This window comes from Stegostoma tigrinum, chromosome 27, assembly GCF_030684315.1.
Source record: "Stegostoma tigrinum isolate sSteTig4 chromosome 27, sSteTig4.hap1, whole genome shotgun sequence".
In the NCBI taxonomy this organism is placed as follows: domain Eukaryota; kingdom Metazoa; phylum Chordata; class Chondrichthyes; order Orectolobiformes; family Stegostomatidae; genus Stegostoma; species Stegostoma tigrinum.
The window spans coordinates 709532-729150 of NC_081380.1; the positions used below are offsets into that span (position 1 = coordinate 709532).

General features: G+C 43.7%; 1 protein-coding gene across 3 annotated transcripts in view; it reads left to right on the plus strand.

Moving 5' to 3' along the window:
• LOC125464750 (phosphorylase b kinase gamma catalytic chain, skeletal muscle/heart isoform-like) overlaps nt 1-11061 on the plus strand; it is a 97303-nt gene extending 86242 nt beyond the window's left edge. Inside the window, exons 9-10 of one of the 3 annotated variants that reach the window (XM_048557524.2) lie at nt 1340-1465; nt 8974-11060. In XM_048557524.2, coding sequence (XP_048413481.1) covers nt 1340-1465; nt 8974-9243 — 396 coding nt within the window. In that variant the 3' untranslated portion in view covers nt 9244-11060. Of the gene's footprint in view, nt 1-1339; nt 1466-8973 lie in introns of all 3 variants that reach the window. The other 2 variants (XM_048557522.2, XM_048557525.2) reach the window with 2 other exon arrangements.
• The last annotated feature ends 8558 nt before the right edge of the window (nt 11062-19619 follow it).

Here is a 19619-nt window from a genome sequence, read left to right on the forward strand (position 1 = left end):
TAAGAAATATGAACAGGGTAGGAAAGCTGTACCATGACCTGATTCATAATTCAGTAAGAAAGCTGTAAAGGCTGGGTCATTAAAGTACATTTAAGGTTGATATAAACAAGTTTTTAATCAGTAAGGGAATCAAGAGTTATGTGAAAGATGCAGGAAAGTGGAGCTGAGGATTATCAGATCAACTGCGATCTCTCTGAATAGCAGAGCAAACTCGATGGGCTGAATGACCTATTTTTGCTCATATGTCATATGGTCTTGTGGATTTTTGGCCAGAAATAGCATGTCAGACACAGAGGTTCGAGCTCTTATTGGGAACCCTGGGACCATGCTTCAGGCCAGTGGCTTTTCATCAAAAATGGGAAAAGTTTGAAAAAGAATTGATTTTGAGCAAGGGGTGGGCAGGACAAGGATAAAAGAAAGACCTGTAATAGGACTGAAAATTGAATGATGAAGAAATTAGTCTGCTGGGGCCAAAAGGAATGATGATTTTGGCAGGAAAAGAAACAAGGAAACAAAAGATGTGCTAAGAGCAGGTGAATACTGTCTGAAAGAACTCAATGAAACAAGTAAAGAGAACAAAATAAACTGATGTAACTGAGTGTATTGTTGAGTCTTAAGGCTGTGTAATGAGGAAAATGAGACTGTTCCTCCGGTCTATGCCAGTTCTTACTAGAACAGGGCAGCAGGTCAAGGACAGGAGCATCAGTGTGAGGTGGAGAATTAAAGTGACCGTGGAAACTCAGTATTATAGGTGCAGGCAGAGTGGAGGTTTGCCACCAAGCAAACACCCAATCAGTGTTCAGTCCCTGCGATATTAGAAGACCACACGTGAATATAATAGTCATAATGGGAACTGCAGATGCTGGAGAATCCAAGATAATAAAATGTGAGGCTGGATGAACACAGCAGGCCCAGCAGCATCTCAGGATATAATAGACTTGATTGAAAGGAGTACACTCAAATCATGCTTTATCTATAAGGAGTGTCTGTAACTTCTTTGTTGAGAAGAGAGTGACTGTAGGGCAGGCGTTCAGGATTCAAAGATGAAAGGAAGCACAAGAGAGAGAGGTGTCTGCTTTGGTGCTCTCAAAACTGGTGTCAGGAAACCGGGGTCATGTTGGATTTCTGTGGGAGATGAAATTTTCTGGTAATCAAATGGATAGCACTTGCTACAATTTTTGAGGCAGATCAAAATGAGACTGGTGTATAAGAGAATAAGACAAATGGGTCTCCATATAGATTTCAGCTGGAATACAGAGGGAGGAGCTCACAGTAAGACATGCTGTTAATGTCAAGCCTGTGATGTTCTAATCTGTCTGTTTGTTTTTGTAATGAATAGATTTCCCACCTTCTGGTCGTGACACCTGAGGATCGATTCACGGCAGATCAAGCCCTGGCACACCCTTTCTTCCAACAATATGTAGTAGAGGAAGTTCGCCATTTCAGTCCCTTCAGGAAGTTTAAGGTAAAAGTTTAAGGTGACACCAGACGGTGGTGACCATCAGCAACACCAAGATCCAGCATCACTACAACCAGACTGCATCCAATAAAATGTCAGTTGGTTTTGTTTGACACAGATTGGAATCCTGAACGTCAATAAATCCAGACTTCTATCCACTGTCACAAATGGAAATCTTCACCAAAAGGAACAGTCCCCTTTCCCTTACTGCTTCCACAGAATTATCCATTGTTTTGTAGGCAAGTGAGCATATTGATATACATATTTTCAAATCAACCTGTTCATGGATGTTATTACACATCTCTGAAATACGTGTGACTTGAAGCTGGTTCCCCCGGCACAGAAGAAGGAATACTGTCACTGAGTACATTGATCATTGTTGTAATTAGAGTGAATGGAGGACAAATTACATAGAATAAGCTCCCACAAACACCAATGATATTAGAAGATCACATGTGAATATGGTCAAGTAGTCAGTTTTGAGAATATTTCTTGAGGAATTGCTATAGTCAGAAGTCTTATGCACAGCAAAAGGCCTTTTGGCCCATATTGTTAGTGCTAATCAAAAACAACTACCTAAGTATTCTAAGATAACAAGGTGTAGAGCTGGATGAACACAGCAGGCCAAGCAGCGTCAGAGGAGCAGGAAAGCTGACATTGTCGGGCCCAGACCCTTCTTCAGAAGAAGGGTCCAGACCCGAAATATCAGCCTTCGTGCTCCTCTGATGCTGCTTGGCCTGCTGTGTTCATCCAGCTCTACACCTTGTTATCTCTGATTCTCCAGCATCTGCAGTTCCTAGTACACCTAACTATTTTAATCCTAATTTCCAGCATTTGGTCCTTGTATGCCTTGGCATCGAAAGTGCATGTTTAAATATGACTTAAGTGTTATGATGATTTCTGCTTTTATCACACATCCAAGCAGTGAGTTCCAGATTCCTACTACCCTCTAGGTGAAAAGTTTTTCTTCATATCTCGTCTAAACCTTATGCTCCTTACTATTTTAAATTGACACCTTCTGGTTATTGATCTCTCCATTAAGAGGAAAATTTCCTTCCTGTCTCTCTCTGGCCCTCATAAATTTATACATTTCAATCATGTCCCTTCTCAATCTCATCTACTCTATGGAAAACAACTTTCCTGTTCCTTTGATGGTGCCTGCCCTCTGTATTCCTCCAGCTCCATACCGTGTTGTCTCTGACTCCGGCATCTGCAGTTCCTACTATCTCTGAGTGATTTTAAATCACACTGCGAAGCCTCTTCCAAGGATGCCCACCTTGAAGAAGTTGTCCTCCTCCCTCCAGAAAGACCTCAGTGGATCTCTTTCCCACTGCAACCCTCTCGTACCTTCCCCAGCCCTATCCCTCCTCTCTCTATTTATGTCCCAGCTCCCTTCCCCGCCCCCATTTCTGAAGAAGGGTCCTGACCTGAAACATCAACTTTCCTGCTTGTCTGATGCTGCCTGACCTGCTGTGCTCCTCTAGCTCCTTAATGTATTGTTCCTGTCTGTCCAATCTCTCTTCATAACTGAAACTCTCCAACCCAGCCAACATCCTGGTAATTCTGCCTCTGCACCATTCCAATACTAACGCATGCCTCTACAATGTGAATTCCAAATCTGCATGTAATACTTCAGCTGTGACTTAACCAACATTTTGTACAGTTGCAACATAACCTCTCTGATCTTAAACTCTGAGCCTCACCTAATAACGGCAAATAACCCAGATGCATTCTTAACCACTTTAACCGCCTGCCCCTGATACCTTAAGGGACTGGTGTGCATATATACCAGTGTCATGGTGGTGTCATCAGTAAACTTGTAAATTTATCTTTCTCAAAATGTGCTGGGATAAATCGTTCCTGAAAATATATGAATATCTCTTTAAATGTCAAAAACTACATCACAGCTTCTTTTTCACCTGGTTTCTCAGTTCACTTTAGCTAGCTCAGCATTATCATTACCGGCATTCAGGTTTTCAATAAAAATTTGAGATCCATACCCCTCCGCTTCCATCTAATCTAAAATTCTATTGTAATATGATTATTCTTACTTAGATTAATCCTGTCTGATTGCTCATAACCACATCTGGAATAGACTGCTCCCTAATAAATTCTAGGAAGTTCCATTCTGAGAAATTGTCATGAATACAGTTTATGAAATCATTTTTACTTTTGCCAGTTAGATTCACCCAGTATGCATGTGGATTGAAGTCAGCCATGATTTTTACAGTAACTTTCTCAAATGGCCTATTTATCTCTTCCTATATATATCCTTTATGTAACTACACTTTAATCTCATAAGTGACCTCTGCTTTTATTGTCCTTCTCACCTGCAGCCAAACTTATTTTACATCTTCAGAAATTGTTGGAAAAATTCAACAGGTCTAGCAGCATAGAACATAGAATATAGAACAGTACAGCACAGTACAGGCCCCTCAGTCCACAATGTTGTGCCGAACATTTGCCCAAAGCCTAAGGTCTATCTAACCTCCACCTCCACCTTATACTGTCATCCATATGCCTATCTAATAGCTGCTTAAAATGCCCCTAATGAGGCCGACTCCACTACCCTCTCCAGCAACGCATTCCACGCCCCGACCACTCTCTGAGTAAAAATCCTACCTCTGACATCTCCCCTGTATCTACCTCCACTCAATTTAAAACTATGTCCCTTGTATTAGCTACCTCCACCCTAGGAAAAAGTCTCTGGCTGTCCACTCTACCTATACCTCTGATCATTTTGTACACCTCTATTAAGTCACTTCTCATCTTTCGACATTCTAAAGAGAAAAGCCGTAGCTTTCTCAACCTTTCCTCTTAAGACCTGCCCTCCATTCCAGGCAATATCCTGGTAAATCTCATCTGCGCCTTTTCCAATGCTTCCACATCTTTTCTGTAATGAGGTGACGAGAACTGGGCAGAATACTCCAGATGTGGCCGAACCAGGCTTTTGTATAGCTGGAGCTATAACTCGTGGCTCTTGAACTCGATCCCTCTATTAATGAAAGCTAACACATCATACGCCTTTTTAACAACTCTATCCACCTGGGTGGCAGCTTGCAGGGAACTGTGGGCATAAACCCCGAGATCCTTCTGCTCCTCCACACTGCCAAGAATCTTTCCGTTAACCCTGTATTCTGCTTTCAAGTTTGTCCTTCCAAAATGAATCACCTCACACTTTTCAGGGTTAGAGGAGGTTCACCAGGATGTGCCTGGTATAGAGGGCGCTAACTATGAAGAAAGGTTGAGTAGATTAGGATTATTTTCATTAGAAGGACGGAGATTGAGGGGGGACCTGATAGAGGTCTACAAAATCATGAGGGGTATAGACAAGGTGGATAGCAAGAAGCTTTTTCCCAGAGTGGGGGACTCAATCACTGGGGCCATGAGTTCAAAGTGAGAGGAGCAAAGTTTTAGAGAGATATGCATGGAAAGTTCTTTGTAATTTGCTGTAATTTTCTTTGTTCTTTGTTCTAAACTCCATCTGACACTTCTCAGCCCAGCTCTGCATTCTATCAATGTCCCTTTGTAACCTAGAACAGCCCTCCGCACTGTCCACAATGTGACTCACCTTCATATCATCCACGAACTTGCTAATCCACCCTTCCACTCCTTCATCCAAGTCATTTACAAAAATCACAAATAGAAGAGGACCCAGAACAGACCCTTGTGGTACACCACTCGTAACTGAGCATCATGTTGAATATTTTCCGTCCACTACCACCCTTTGTCTTCTAAGGGCCAGCCAATTCTGAATCCAATCTGCAACATTCCCCCCCATCCCATACCTCCCTACCTTCTGCATGAGCCTACCATGGGGAACCTTATCAAACGCCTTACTTATATCCATGTATAGCACAACCACTGCTCTGCCTTCACCCACGTGTTTGGTCACCTCTTTAAATAATTCAATAAGGTTTGTGAGACGTGATCTACCCCTCACAAGTCCATGCTGGCTATTACGAATCAAACTGTGCCTTTCCAAGTGATCATAAACACTATCTTGCAGAGCCCTTTCCAATCATTTGCCCACCACTGACGTAAAACTAACTGGCCTGTAATTTCCAGGGTTATCCCTATTCCCTTTATTGAACAAGGGAATGACGTTTGCCTCTCTCCAAGTTTCCGGCACTATACCTGCGGACAGTGAGGACAAAGAGATCATTGCCAAAGGCCCTGTGATTTCTTCCCTCATTCCCCATAGAATCCTTGGATAAATCCCAGGGGACTTATCTATCTTCAAGCTCCTCAAAATTCATAGTACATCTTCTTTACTGACATCCACCTCCACTAGCCTACCAGCCTGTTTCACTCTGTCCTCCTCTACAGCTACGCCCCTCTCAGTTGTGAATATGACAGAAGAGTATTCATTAAGGACCTCTCCTATCTCTTTAGGCTCAGTGGAGAGAAATCAGAATTAATGTTTCAGGTCGAGTGACCCTTCCTCAGACCTGATGATAGCTAGAAAAATGTCAGTTTATATGCAGAAGATAGGGTGGGGGGAGGGGTTAAGGAGTAAACAGTAGGTGAGGAATAGAGCACAAAGACAGAAAAGAGCAGTTAGACAGACAAAGGATTGGATAACAATCTGGCTAGGCAGGTGAATAGCTGTTAATGGGAACTGTTAGTGGCTAACAATGGGTGCTATGTAATAGCAGACTATGTGATAACAAGCCTGGATGTGAGGATTGGGCTAAGGACATGGGAGAGCTCAAGCCCTAAAGTCATTGAACTCGATATTAAGTACAGAAAGCTGCAGGGTCCCCAAGCGGAAAATGAGGTGCTGTTCTTCCAGCTTGCGTTGAGCTTTACTGGAGGACTATAGCAAACCTGAGACAGAGATGTTAGTCAAGGAACAGGGAACAGGGTAACGTGTTGAAGTGACAGGCAACTGATAGCTTAAGGTTTTTTTTTGTGGGCAGAATGTCGGTGTTCTGTGAAGCGGTCACCCAGTCGACGCTTCATTTCCCCAAAGTAGAGGAGACCACATTGTGAGCAGTGAATGCAGTAGACTAGATTCTGAGAAGTGCTGCTTCATCTGGAATGTAAGTTTGGGCCTTTGGAGGAAGTAAATGGGCAGGTGTTACACTTTATGCTGTTGCAGTGAAAGATGCCATGTGGCTGTGGAGGTGTTGGGAATGAAGGAAGAGTGGACCAGGGTGGCCCAGAGGGCACAGTCCCTGTGGAAACGCTGACAAGGGAGGGGAGGGCAATATGTATTTGGTGGTGACGTCTCGCTGGAGGTGTCAGAAATGGTGGCTAATGATCCTCTGGATGTGGATGCTGGTTGGATGGTAAGTGAGGACGAGGGGACTCTATCACTGTTGCAGAAAAGAAGAGAGAGTGTGAGCGCTGAAGTGTAGGAGATGAGTCAGATCTCGCTGAGGACCTTGTCAACCATAGTGCTGGGGAATCCTCAGTTGAGGAAGAAAGTGGATGTTTCAGGGGCACCTCTGTCTCTTCCTACCTTAACTCAGTCTTTTCTCCCCTTGTCCAGACCCTGCCCATTTACACCCGCGACTCCTCAGATGCTTTACTCTAGTTTCAAGAATTTCCCATTTGCGGGCTCCAGCTGCCTCCTTTTTACCATGGATGTGTAATCCTTTTACACATCCATCACTCACCAGGATGGTCTCAGGGATCTCTGCTTTTTCTTGGAACAAAAGCCTGAATGTCTCCGTCCACCAACACCCTTCTCCCCTTGGCCAACCTCGTCCTAACCCTGAACAAGTTCTCTTTTAACTCCTCTCATTTTCTTCAGGTCAGAGGGGTAGCCATGGTTACACATACACCCAGTTACGCCTGTCTCTTTGTGGGGTATGTAGAGAATTCCTTGTTTTGGTCCCATTCCGGCCCCCACCCACAACTCTTTTACCAATATAATATGATATCGTCAGGACTGCCTCCCTCCCTTGTCTGGAATTGAAAAAGTTTATCCATTTCGCTTCCAATTTCCACCCCACTCTCTCCTTCGCCTGGTCCATCTCTGACTCCTTCCTTGCTTTCCTCAACATTTCTGTTTCCCTTTCTGGGGATAGGCTGGCCGAGAATGTTGAACTGCCAATCCTGCCCGTATTTTAGGTAAGCCTGATATCGTACTCCAATGTGATTATCTGTGCCCTGACCTCATCTGTCTTAAGAATCAGGCTCCTTATATTAAAACATATCCCACTTAAACTTGGTAATCCCATTTCTTTCATATCTTTTGACTCCCTTCAAGACTCAGTGACTCATGTTTCAACTTCTGATTCTATTGCAGGTTTTCTGCCTTGTGAATTGCAATCTCCCTGCCCATCTAGTTTAAATCCCCTCCTGTAGCTTTAGGAAATCTTCCTGTGAAGAAGTTGATTGCGTTTCGGTTCAGATATGACCTGCCAATTTGCACAGGTCCCATCTCGTACAGAAATACTTAAGTATTCCTCATTTATCTGTGCTACAGGATAAAACAGTTTGCATTGTCAGGCCTCCCACCGATAGATGCAGGCAACAACCAGTACTGACAGTTTGGAAAATAACTGGCAGCATGAATTTACCAAGCTTTCTACAGAACTCAGAATTAGTCAGGTTAATCCCATCCAACAATCCCCTACATCATTAGCAGGGGTTTATAGGTGCAGAATAGAGTGAGTGTTGGAGCATTTAATTGAATTAACTTTGCTGTCACGTGCAGTGAAAAGCTGCTTATGACGGCATCTTAGCTGCACATGCTAAAATGTTTGGTACAGAATCGAAACATAATATATAAAAGTCCAGCATAAGGATAAAAAGCGAAAATAAAAGGTAATTAAATTACAGTCCTTTTAACCCAAGTCTGTGAGAGCACCTGGCTTCCAGACCGTACTCAGCCAAGACTACAGACAACATCAGGCTTCAGACATCCAGTTCACAAGGTTCTCCCGTCCCCTGATGACAGTCTCCGGTCCAGGACTCCTCTCCCTGCGACAGCCTCCAGTCTAGGACTCCCCTCCCCGCGACAGTCTCTGGTCTGAGATTCACCTCCTCGCGACAGCCTCCAGCCCGGGACTCCCCTCCACTTTACGGCCGTCAGGCCGGGACTCACCTCCCCACGCTGGCCTCCAGTCCGGGACTCCCCTCCCTGCGGCAGTCTTCGGTCTGGGACTCACCTCCCCACAACAATCTCGGTCCAGGACTGCCCTCCCCGCGACAGTCTCCGATCCGGGACTCCCTTCCCCGCAACAGTCTCCAGTCCCGGACTCCCTCCCTGCAACAGTCTCCAGTCCAGGGCTCACCTGCCCCACTCCCCTCTGGGTAAGTTTAAAACATTAAAATGTTGAGAAAGAAACATTCCAGAAAAAAGAAATAAAAAGAGAAAGAATGGGTGGCACAGGTGTTCTCTGGTTGGAGCTCCCTACTCTGCCATTATCTTTAGGAAGTTCTAAGATCTACAATGTGGGAGGTGAAGGAGATATGAGGAGATCTAGAGGGGATGTGTAGTGCAGAGAGATTTTCACTTGGTATGTTGAGCTATGACAATTCTGGATTCTGTTTTCTAGACCATCATCTGGACTGTAATGGCCTCTGTTCGTATTTATTACAAGTATCGTCGAGCGAAGCCCCTCACCAAGCAGGTGCTAATTCGAGATCCTTACGCTATTAAGGGAATTCGTAAAGTGATTGATGGCTGTGCTTTCAAGGTTTACGGACACTGGGTGAAGAAAGGTTTGCAACAGAACAGAGCAGCCTTATTTGAGAATTCTCCAAAAGCTTTCCTGTTCTCACTGGGCACTGAGTTTGGTTATGTGTCTGAAGAGTGTATGGAATGAGTACATGTTCTGTTCATTTAACCGCTGAGCCCAATTAGCTCTTTATTTTTTCAAATGGTGTGAGGCTGATAATCTAAGTGTTAATTTAAGATTTATAAAAATATAGCACCAGTGTGAGCCGAGTTGTAAAGTGATTAGAATTCAAGAATTCGTGTGTAAGAAACTAACCATTTATCCCACTGTGAGGTGTGTATGAATCCTCTAGGCTTTCTGATGGTGCTTTTGTGATGCCCTGAACCTGGTGACAGTAATGGGTACTGCATTCTACCCTCACCAAGAGTGTTCCTTTCTCCCATTTCACCCTTTTCTGGCTCTATTTCCTATCTTAAGGATCCTTGTTGTCACTCTGGCCACACCTCCCAATGTAAATGCCCTTTGGACAGCCAGCTCCTACAGCAATGAGCAATTTACTGAACAATGGACAGGTCCAAGGCACCTCCCCTCAGCCCCACTCTGGGGACGGAGAATAGCCTTCAAGTGGAGACCACTCATGGGAATGCAGCCAAGGCCCAGTGGACATCAGACACGAAAGTACCTGTGGTGGTCGGGGGATGGGAGAATCTGGAATCTCAGGCTCAGAGACGAGTTGTGTTAGTGGGTTTTTGAGGTTGACAGAGTGGGGAAAAGTGGAATATGGAGGTGGGAAGACTTGGGGAGAGGTCAGATAGGCCAGGGGGTATCAGTAGAGGGTCAGTTTTCCTTTGTCCACAACCAAATTGAGCAGGAAAAGCTGGAAGAGTCACACTTGGCCCAGACCTCCACTCACCATGGGGAGAGGAGCATTTGATGGAGGTAGGTACAACTGTAACATTCAAGAGGGCACTGGACAGTTATTTGGAAAGCCACCAGGAAAAGGCAGGAGATTGGCACAAAGTAATAACACCTCATTTGAAGAGGTGGTGCAGGCATGATGGGCTGAGTGGCCTACTTCTGCACCATGACATGATTCTGTGAGGAGTCACTTAAATGGCCATTCACTGACCCATGGCAGATGGGCCCTTGAAAACACCATTTTGCACAGATTGCGAGCAGCTGGGCGATAGGGATAGACAGACAGATTTTCGATCAGTAGGGGTATCAAGTGTTACTCTTGTTCCTATTTCTTATGTTGTAATGGAAATGATGCCCATCACATTGCTCCCAGTGTTACACAGCTTCCAGCTGCTGTCCCAACGCCAGACAGAGACAGAATTGGATGGGAGTATCGCAGAAACTGACTCCTTGGAGAAGAAAAGCTTCACCTTTGAATCTGTGACACCGGCTTAAATTTATAAACTAAAATGAAAAGAACCAACAAAGAAGACCCTTGCGCTGCATGAAATGGTGACTTATTTTGTTCAGTCCAACATAAAAATCAGTCCTTTATTGAAAGATTGTGCTTTCTTTGCATGTGCTCTGACAGGCTATTTGTGTGAAGTGATTGCACTCTGGTTCTTTTCCAGCAGCATTAAGAGAAAATATATCCATTTTGAGACTATGTGGAATCATTCTTTTTCCTCATCGTTTAGTAAAATGATACACATGTATATAAACCTGTATGTATATAGACTTTGTATGTGCGTTTCTGTCGGGGTGACTATAGAGTCATAGAGCTCGCTGAAATAACTCCACAGAGGCTGATATCTGGTCACCAGGTCACTCTTTATTTACAGGTGGGAATCCAGCTCCCTCAGAGCCAGCTCTCAGAGTGAACAGAACCTCTGACACTCCTGTTTATCTTTGTCAGCCAGGGCTCCCTGATTAGACAAGATTAACAGCTCCAATCAGGGAACTCATTTCCTGAGAGGTCCACCTGGCCGACCTCATTACAATCACTATGTCCCTCACCCGCTGAGTTTGAGGGACACAGACTGGATCTTCTGTTTTGTAGCTCCTTCTGGGATGTTTTAGTAGTAGGAACAAAAACAAAGTTGCTGGAAAAGCTCAGCAGATCTGGCAGCATCTGTGAAGGAGAAAACAGAGTTAATGTTTCAAAGTACTTATTCAGTTCCATTTCTTTGTTCTCCATTACTACTTCTCCATCCTTTTCTTTCAGTGCTCCAATGTCCCCTCTTGCCTCCTTCTTACCTTTCAGCTATCTAAAAGTAAAACTCCTGCTATCATGTCTTCTATTACTAGCTAGCTTACCCTCATATTTCATCTTCTCCTGCTTCTTGTATTTTTAGTTCTCCTTTGCTAATTTAAAAGCTTTCCAATTCTCTGGGTTCCCACTAATTTTCAGCACATTATATGCTTTTTCTTTTGCTTATTTGCTGCTCCTGGCTCCCCTAGTCAGCCATAGTTCTCTTGTCCTCCCATTATTATGTTTCTTTTACCTTGGAATGAATTTCTGCTAGCTTGTTGAATTACCCCCAGAAACTCCTGCCGACGCTGATAGGGAAGATCTCACTGTCTTCCCTGCTATGTTCCCCTTCTAATCCAATCTAGCTAGCTCTTCCGTTATACTTTGTAGTTAGTCAGGTGTGAGGCGATTCACTTTGGAAGGAATAACAGGAATACTGAGTACTGGGCTAATGGTAAGATTCTTGGTAGTGTGGACGAGCAGAGAGGTCTCGGTATCCATGTACACAGATCCCTGAAAGTTGCCTCCCAGGGTGATAGGGTTGTTAAGAAGGTGTACAGTGTGTTATGTTTTATTGGTAGAGGGATTGAGTTTCGGAGCCATGAGGTCATGTTGCAGCTGTACAAAACTCTGGTGCGGCTACACTTGGAGTATTGCGTACAGTTCTGGTCACCGCATTATCGGAAGGATGTGGAAGAATTGGAAAGGGTGCAGAGGAGATTTACCAAGATGTTGCCTGGAATGGAGGGAAGGTCTTATGAGGAAAGGCTGAGGGACTTGAGGCTGTTTTCATTAGAGAGAAGAAGGTTAAGAGGTGTCTTAATAGAGACATATAAGATGATCAGCGGATTAGATAGGGTGGACAGTGAGAGCCTTTTTCCTAGGATGGTGATGGCTAGCACAAGGGGACATGGTTTTAAATTGAGTGGTGATAGATATAGGACAGATGTCAGAGGTAGGTTCATTATTCAGAGAGTAATAAGGGCATGGAATGCCTTGCTTGCAGCAGTAGTAGACTCGCCAACTTTAAGGGCATTTAAATAGTAATTGGATAAACAAATGGATGATAATGGAATAATGTAGGTTAGATGGGCTTCAGATTGGTATCACAGGTCGGCGCAACATCGAGGGCCGAAGGGCCTGTACTGCGCTATAATGTTCTATGTTCTATGTAAACTCTGAGGAAGAGTCACCGAACCCGAAACGTTAACTCTGTTTTCTCCTTCACAGATGCTGCCAGACCTGCTGAGCTTTTCCAGCAACTTTGTTTTTGTCCCTGATTTACAGCATCCGCAGTTCTTTTGATTTTTGTTTTAGTACTAGGTCAGGTTTCAGTATTTTAGGTATTTGTCTAGCTGCAAAAAGCAGTTTACTGTTCGTTTAAAATCCTCACAAAGGCAAACCAACCCATCGGGCTTCATAATCAGTACAATCATTGCTGCCCATTCGGCAAACTGGATCCTTCATTTTCCGTTGTCTATTTTACCCATAGGCAAATAGCACAAGACAGGTCTCACAGAATCATGGAGTTGCTTCCTGATCAAGGCCTTGGCTCCTTTGATATTCCCTCGACCTTCCTGAAAAGTTTCTGCATGTTTAATTAGGATTTCACGCAGGCATCTATTTTCTAATCAAAAAATGTTGAGCCAAACAAGGTGAATCTTTCTCAATGAATCTTGCCCCTTCAAGCTTGGGCCCAAGTAATAAAATACAATCAGCAATAACTGAACCAGCTGCTTCTCATAAGAGTCAGAACCAAAGTTGTACTCTTAGACTGTAGGGGTTCCCTATTGATTCCATTAAATCCAAACACTTAATCAAAAGCTTACATTGATTGTTTCAGAGATAGTAGCAACTGCAAATGCTGGAGAATCTGAGATAACAAGGTGTAGAGCTGGATGAACACAGCAGGCCAAGCAGCATCAGAGGAGCAGGAAAGTTTTGGGCCCAGACCCTTCTTCAGACAATCTTCATTCTCACTCTAAACTGCTTGTTTTATTAATGTTGGGCATCGCTGACTGAGCCAGCATTTACTGCCTAGTTACCCTTCAGAAGGTGGTGGGGAGCTGCCTTCTGAAGCAAAGCTGTGGGTTTTCAGGGTTGTAGGGATTGGGTGGGATGCTCTCCAGAGAGTTGGTGCCGACCTATTGGGAAAATGGCCTGCTCCACTCTGTAGCGATTCTATGATTAACTTCTGTAAACCATCCAAGTGACTTCTTACACACCCAGGACCTCTTAGCCACTAAACAAACCAGTACTACATAAGGCACGCCGTATTTAAAATAACCAAATTGAACACCTGAAAAGATAACACCAACAATCACCACTCACTGTCTTTGGGTCCAATAAGTCTAAATCCAACCTGGAATTAGAGATTTTGAACCTGACAAGGGCACCCAATTTGTTGTGCACCAGACAAACCCAAACCTCCTCAAAACATATCATGGAAAATACTTAGACCCTAACTTTCATTTTATTCAAAGGCACTACATTCCACATGATTCACTTGGTCAAATTATTAAGTTTCAAGCAAACACACTTGATTCTTACTCATAACAAAAAAGGAAAAAATTGCATAACTTTAATTCGATCAAAACACTTAAAATACTACATCACCTACTCACTACGCATCAACTGTTCCAATTAATCCCATAAATATACCATTGGCAGAAGCAAATTCAGCAAAACTGATTTCTCTCACTTATTATCTCCTCCAATCCAGAAGGAGCACACTGATAGAATGAATCTAGCAGCAGCAGAAAGACAGCTGTATCTAGCAGCTTCATCCCAAACACACCCCCCAACTTCAACAACTGAAAACAAAACTGAAACCTTGGATTTGTGTGAGCCTGACTCCACTCATTCATGCTTCTTTTGTCTTTTTTTTAAATCCCAAAACTATTTACCCTGCTTTCTATGGAGCAGACTCCTCAACACCAGCTTGACCACCCTCTCCCCGACTTTCAAGAGAATCAGGACATATAAATCCCCTTAAATATCATAACAATCTCTCTCAACCTTTCACATATAGTTCCAACTTCTAATGCACTTATGTCCCCTCTCAAAATTACAATGTTTAATTCTTTCAAATTCAATGTATGTTTCTCCATAAATTCTTGAACCTTTGTCTATGAACATCAAGAACTTAAATGTCATGCAATCAATATAGCTTTACATTGCCATATTTCTGAGAATTCTTCCCTGAAAGTGAAGTATAAATTTCTCGTACTTTATGTGTGCCTCTTGGCAGGCTGATACAAAAGGTAAAGTCACATGGGATATGCAATTAGCTAGTAAGATGGATACAGAACTGGTTTAGTCATTAAAGACAGAGAATAGCAGAAGGGTCTTTTTCTGACTGGAGATCAGTGACCAGTTGTGCTCCACAGACATCAGTTCTGGGACCCCGTTGTTTGTAACATATATAACTATTTTGAACGAGATTGTAGGTGATCTGATTCATAAGTTTGAAGATGATAGGAGTTTAGGGGAGTTGCAGATAGTGAGGTGGATTCGCAGATGACAGAGTAGGATATATGTAAGCTGGAGTGGAGAAAGAGCAGATAGAATTTAATCCAGACAAGTGCAAGTGAATGCATTTTTTCTAATGCAGGAGCAAAAATATACAGTGAATGGCAGAATGCTTAGTGGCATCAACATACAGAGGGTTCTATAGGTCCGTGGTTCCCTGAAAGTGGCAATACAAGTGAATAATGTGGTCAAGGCAGCATATGGCATGCTTACCTTCATCAGTCATGGTTTTTAGTTTAGAAATTCATCATGTATTAGCATGGTTTTTGTGGGCTAAAGGGCCTGTTCCTGTGCTATATTACTCCTTATTCTTTGATCCACATGTCAACTTAGTGTGTATGAGCAATGCCCAATCTTCTTTTGCTCAAATAATTTGTCTAGCCATTTCCTCAAGTAACATGAAGAACACTTCCATCTCCTCTTCAAAGTTTAGTTGAGCCCATTCAATATTTCCTTATTGGACTTCTAATTATGATTCAGATTGTCCCCAGTGTCAGCATTCAATATCTCCCATTACGGCTGCAGCATTTTAAGCTGATATTCATATTCTCTCTCTTCTTGCCACCTTTACATTACTGATTTTCTCATTTCCATTTCCTGTTGTCTTAATTCCAACTCCTTTTCCTGGTTGTTTTTGGATTTCCCCACCCTTTGGAATTCCATCTCTACTTTTTTTCATTCTCTACTAATTTGAGCATGTTTTTACAATAGCTGAATATCATCTGACTCCAATGTCTCATGACTCAGTATTTGCCTCTCTCTTCCTCTATTCCAGGTCCCATGTTGAGACCTCAGTTATCTTTACATTCTTAACGATGACAGGCAATGCTTCTTTCAAGTTATATGCCAAGATAATCACACTGGGTTTTGGAATTTCCTTTGACACTTCTTCCAGGGACTACTTTGCCAACTCCAGGAATCCTTTGCCATATCCAGCACCGTGTCTTAAATACCAGGAGACAGAATGAGTTTGAGTGAGGCAGAGTGAGTTGGAGTGCAGTGAGGTTAGTTCAAGTGAGTTAGGAACAAGAGTAGTCCATTCAGCGCTTCAAGCCTATTCTACCATTCAATGAGATAGCACATAGAACAGTACAGGACAGGAACAAGTCCTACAGCCGACCATGCATGTGCCAACTTTGATGCCATTTTAAGCTAATTTCATCTGCCTGTACATGGTCCATATACTGCTATTCTATGCCTATTCATGCACTGTTTAAATGCTTCATAAACTTTGCTCTTGTATTTGCTTCTGCTGTCTCCTCAGGCAACATGCCTCCCTATGTGTAAAAGAATTTCCTTGTACATCCCCTTTCCCTTATCTTAAAACTGTCTTCTATGACCAAGTTAGTTCTATGTCCATCTTAATAGTTCACCATGCATCCCATGTAACATCACCTGCTCTATCAGCCTACCGTGAGGGACCTTGTCATATCTTACTAAAGTTCGTTTAGTTAACAAGAATCAATCATTTTGTCAAAAAATTCATGTTTGAGACAGGACCATGCAGCCTATCACTAATAAATCCACATTTTTCCAAGTGAGCTAATCTTGTCTCTAATTTCCCTACCACTGATGTAAGGCTCACCAGTTTCCCAGATTATCCCTCTTGTCCTTCTTAAACAAAAGAACTTTATTGGCTGTTCTCCATTCCTCTGCATCATAATTCACGGAGAAGGATCCTAAAGTACTCATTAAGGACTTCACCCACTTCCTCTGACTCCGTGCAAAAAATTCCCTCCTTTGTCCTCGAATAGACCTACTCTTTCCCTAGTCACCCATGTATAAAATGCCTTGAGATTAATCCTGTTTGCCAAGGATATTTCAGAAAAGGACTTACCAGAATGTTGCTGGGAGTGGACGATTGAGATGTAAAAATGGACTGGAAAGATTGGGATGGTTTTTCACTGGAGCGCAGGAAAATGAGGAGTGATCTTATCGAGGTTTATAAATCATTAGAGCCATAGATAAGATGAACAAAAAAGGTCTTTTCACTAGGTTGGCGGGAATTCCAAACTAGGATGCCTAACTTTAAGGTGAGAAGTAAAAGATTTAAAAAAGGACATGGGGCAATTTTGTTTTTTTTAAAAAAAAGACAAGTTCATGTGTGGAATCAACTGCCAGAGATAGTGGTGGATGTAGGGACAGTTACAACGTTTAAAAAGGCATTTGGATAAGTTCATGAATAGGAAAGGTTTGGCAGGATATGGGCCAATACAGGCAGGTGGGACTAGTTTAGTTTAGGAACATGGTCAGCATGGACTGGTTGGACCGAAGGGTCTATTTCAAATTTTGGACTCACTCAGGGCTAAAAGGATCACAGGATGTAAGGAAAAGCAGGAACATGCTGAGTGGGATGACCAGCCAATAAATGGCAAGAGCAGGCTCAAAGGGCTGAATGGCAAACTCCTGCTCCCTTCTTTTTTCCCATGTTTTTATGTTTCTAATAGCTTCTGTAGCAGAATGGTCTTTCAGATTGTCAACAACTTGCATTTTAACTTCTGTCTAATTACGTTTCTCAAAGATTAAAACATGTATGAACGAACAAAATTTGAGCAGCAGCGCGAGTGGGAGCTTGGAGCAGGAGCCTGTCGGGAAGCCGGTGAGTCACTGTTTTTGAATCTATAAAAAGCTTACCTCGTGAATAGGCGGAGCGTACGCTGAGCGGGAGCGGACACGGGACTGGTGAGTGAGGGAGGTAATATATTTGTGTTGGTTGCATTACCCGAAACACTACCCGGGTAGTGTGTCCCACCCATCCTCCTCCTCGAACCAAAAAAAAAGGTTCTGTGTGCCTGATTGGTAAGGTAACAAGTTTATTTTTTATTCTTTATTTTTTAACAGTCTTGGGAATTTAGAATAATGGGAACGGAGGTCAGGGCAGTTGAATGCTCCTCCTGCAGAATGTGGGAGGTAAGGGTCACCACTAGTGTCCCTGCTGACTACATCTGCGGGAAGTGCACCCAACTCCAGCTCCTTGAAAACCGCGTTAGGGAGCTGGAGCTGGATGAACTTCGGATCATTTGGGAGGCAGACGGGGTTATTAAGAGGAGTTCCAGGGGGGTAGTCACTCCTCAGGTACAAGAAAAAGGCAGATGGGTTAGGGTCAGGGAACCGGCAGGCAGTGCAGGGATCCCCTGTGGCCATTCCCCTCAACAATAAGTATACTGTTTTGGATACTGTTGGGGGGTGATGACTTACCAGGGGAAAGCAGTGGGGCACAGGTCTCTGGCACAGAGTCTGTCCCTGCTGCTCAGAAGGGAAGGGGGAAGAGGAGCAGAGCAGTAGTCATTGGGGACTCCATAGTTAGGGGGTCAGATAGGAGGTTCTGTGGGTACAAGAGAGATTCATGGTTGGTGTGTTGCCTCCCAGGTGCCAGTGTGCGTGATGTCTCTGATCGTGTTTTTAGGATCCTTAAGGGGGAGGGGGAGCAGCCCCAAGTCGTGGTCCACATTAGCACCAACGACATAGGTAGGAAGAGAGATGGGTATTTAAGACAGAAATTCAGGGAGCTAGGATGGAAGCTGAGAGCTAGGACGCACAGAGTTGTTGTCTCTGGTTTGTTGCCCGTGCCAAGTGCTCGTGAGGCGAGGAATAGGGAGAGAGAGGAGTTGAACACGTGGCTATGGAGATGGTGCAGGAGGGAGGGTTATGGATTCTTGGATAATTGGGGGTCTTTCTGGGGTAGGTGGGACCTCTGCAAGCAGGATGGTCTTCACCTGAACCAGACGGGTACTGATATCCTGAGGGGGGAAATTTGCTAAGGCTATTCGGGTGGGTTTAAACTAATTCAGTAGGGGGATGGGAACCAAAATTGTAGTTTGAGCATAGAAAAGGTTGAGAGTAGCGTGGTCTGAAATAAAGTTTCAGGGATGCAAGATGGCACCAGCAAGCAAGAAGTTGGTTTGAAGTGTGTCTACTTCAATGCCAGGAGCGTCCGGAATAAGGTGGGTGAACTTGCAGCATGGGTTAGTACCTGGGACTTCGATGTTGTGGTCATTTCGGAGACATGGATAGAGCAGGAACAGAATGGTTGTTGCAGGTTCTGGGACTTAGAGGTTTCAGTAAGAACAGAGAAGACGGTTAAAAAAAAAAGTTGGGGGGGGGGGAAGGTCGGGCATTGTTGGTCAAGGACGGTATTACAGTTGCAAAAAGGATGTTTGGGAACTTGTCAACTGAGGTAGTATGGGCTGAGGTTAGAAACAGGAAAGGAGAGGTCACCCTGTTGGGAGTTTTCTATAGGCCTCCGAATAGTTCCAGAGATGTAGAGGAAAGAATAGCAAAGATGATTCTTGATAGGAGTGAGAGAGACAGGGTAGTTGTCATAGGGGACTTCAACTTTCCAAATATTGACTGGGAGCACTGTCGTTCGAGTCCTCTAGACCTATAGATGGGTCAGTTTTTGTCCAGTGTGTACAGGAGGCCTTCCTTACAGTATGTAGATAGGCCAACAAGGGGCAAAGCCACATTAGATTTGGTACTGGGTAATGAGCCTGGCCAGGTGTTAGATTTGGAAGGAGGTGAGCACTTTGGTGATAGCGATCACAATTCTGTTATGTTTACTTTAGTGATGGAAAGGGATAGGTGTATACCACTGGGCAAGAGTTATAGCTGGGGAAAAGGCAATTACGATGAGATTAGGCAAGATTTAGGGAGCATAAGATGGGGAAGGAAACTGCAGGGGATGGGCACAGTAGAAATGTGGAGTTTATTCAAGGAAACGCTCCTGTGTGTCCTAGATAAGTATGTACCTGTCAGGCAGGGAGGAAGCTGTAGAGCGCGGGAG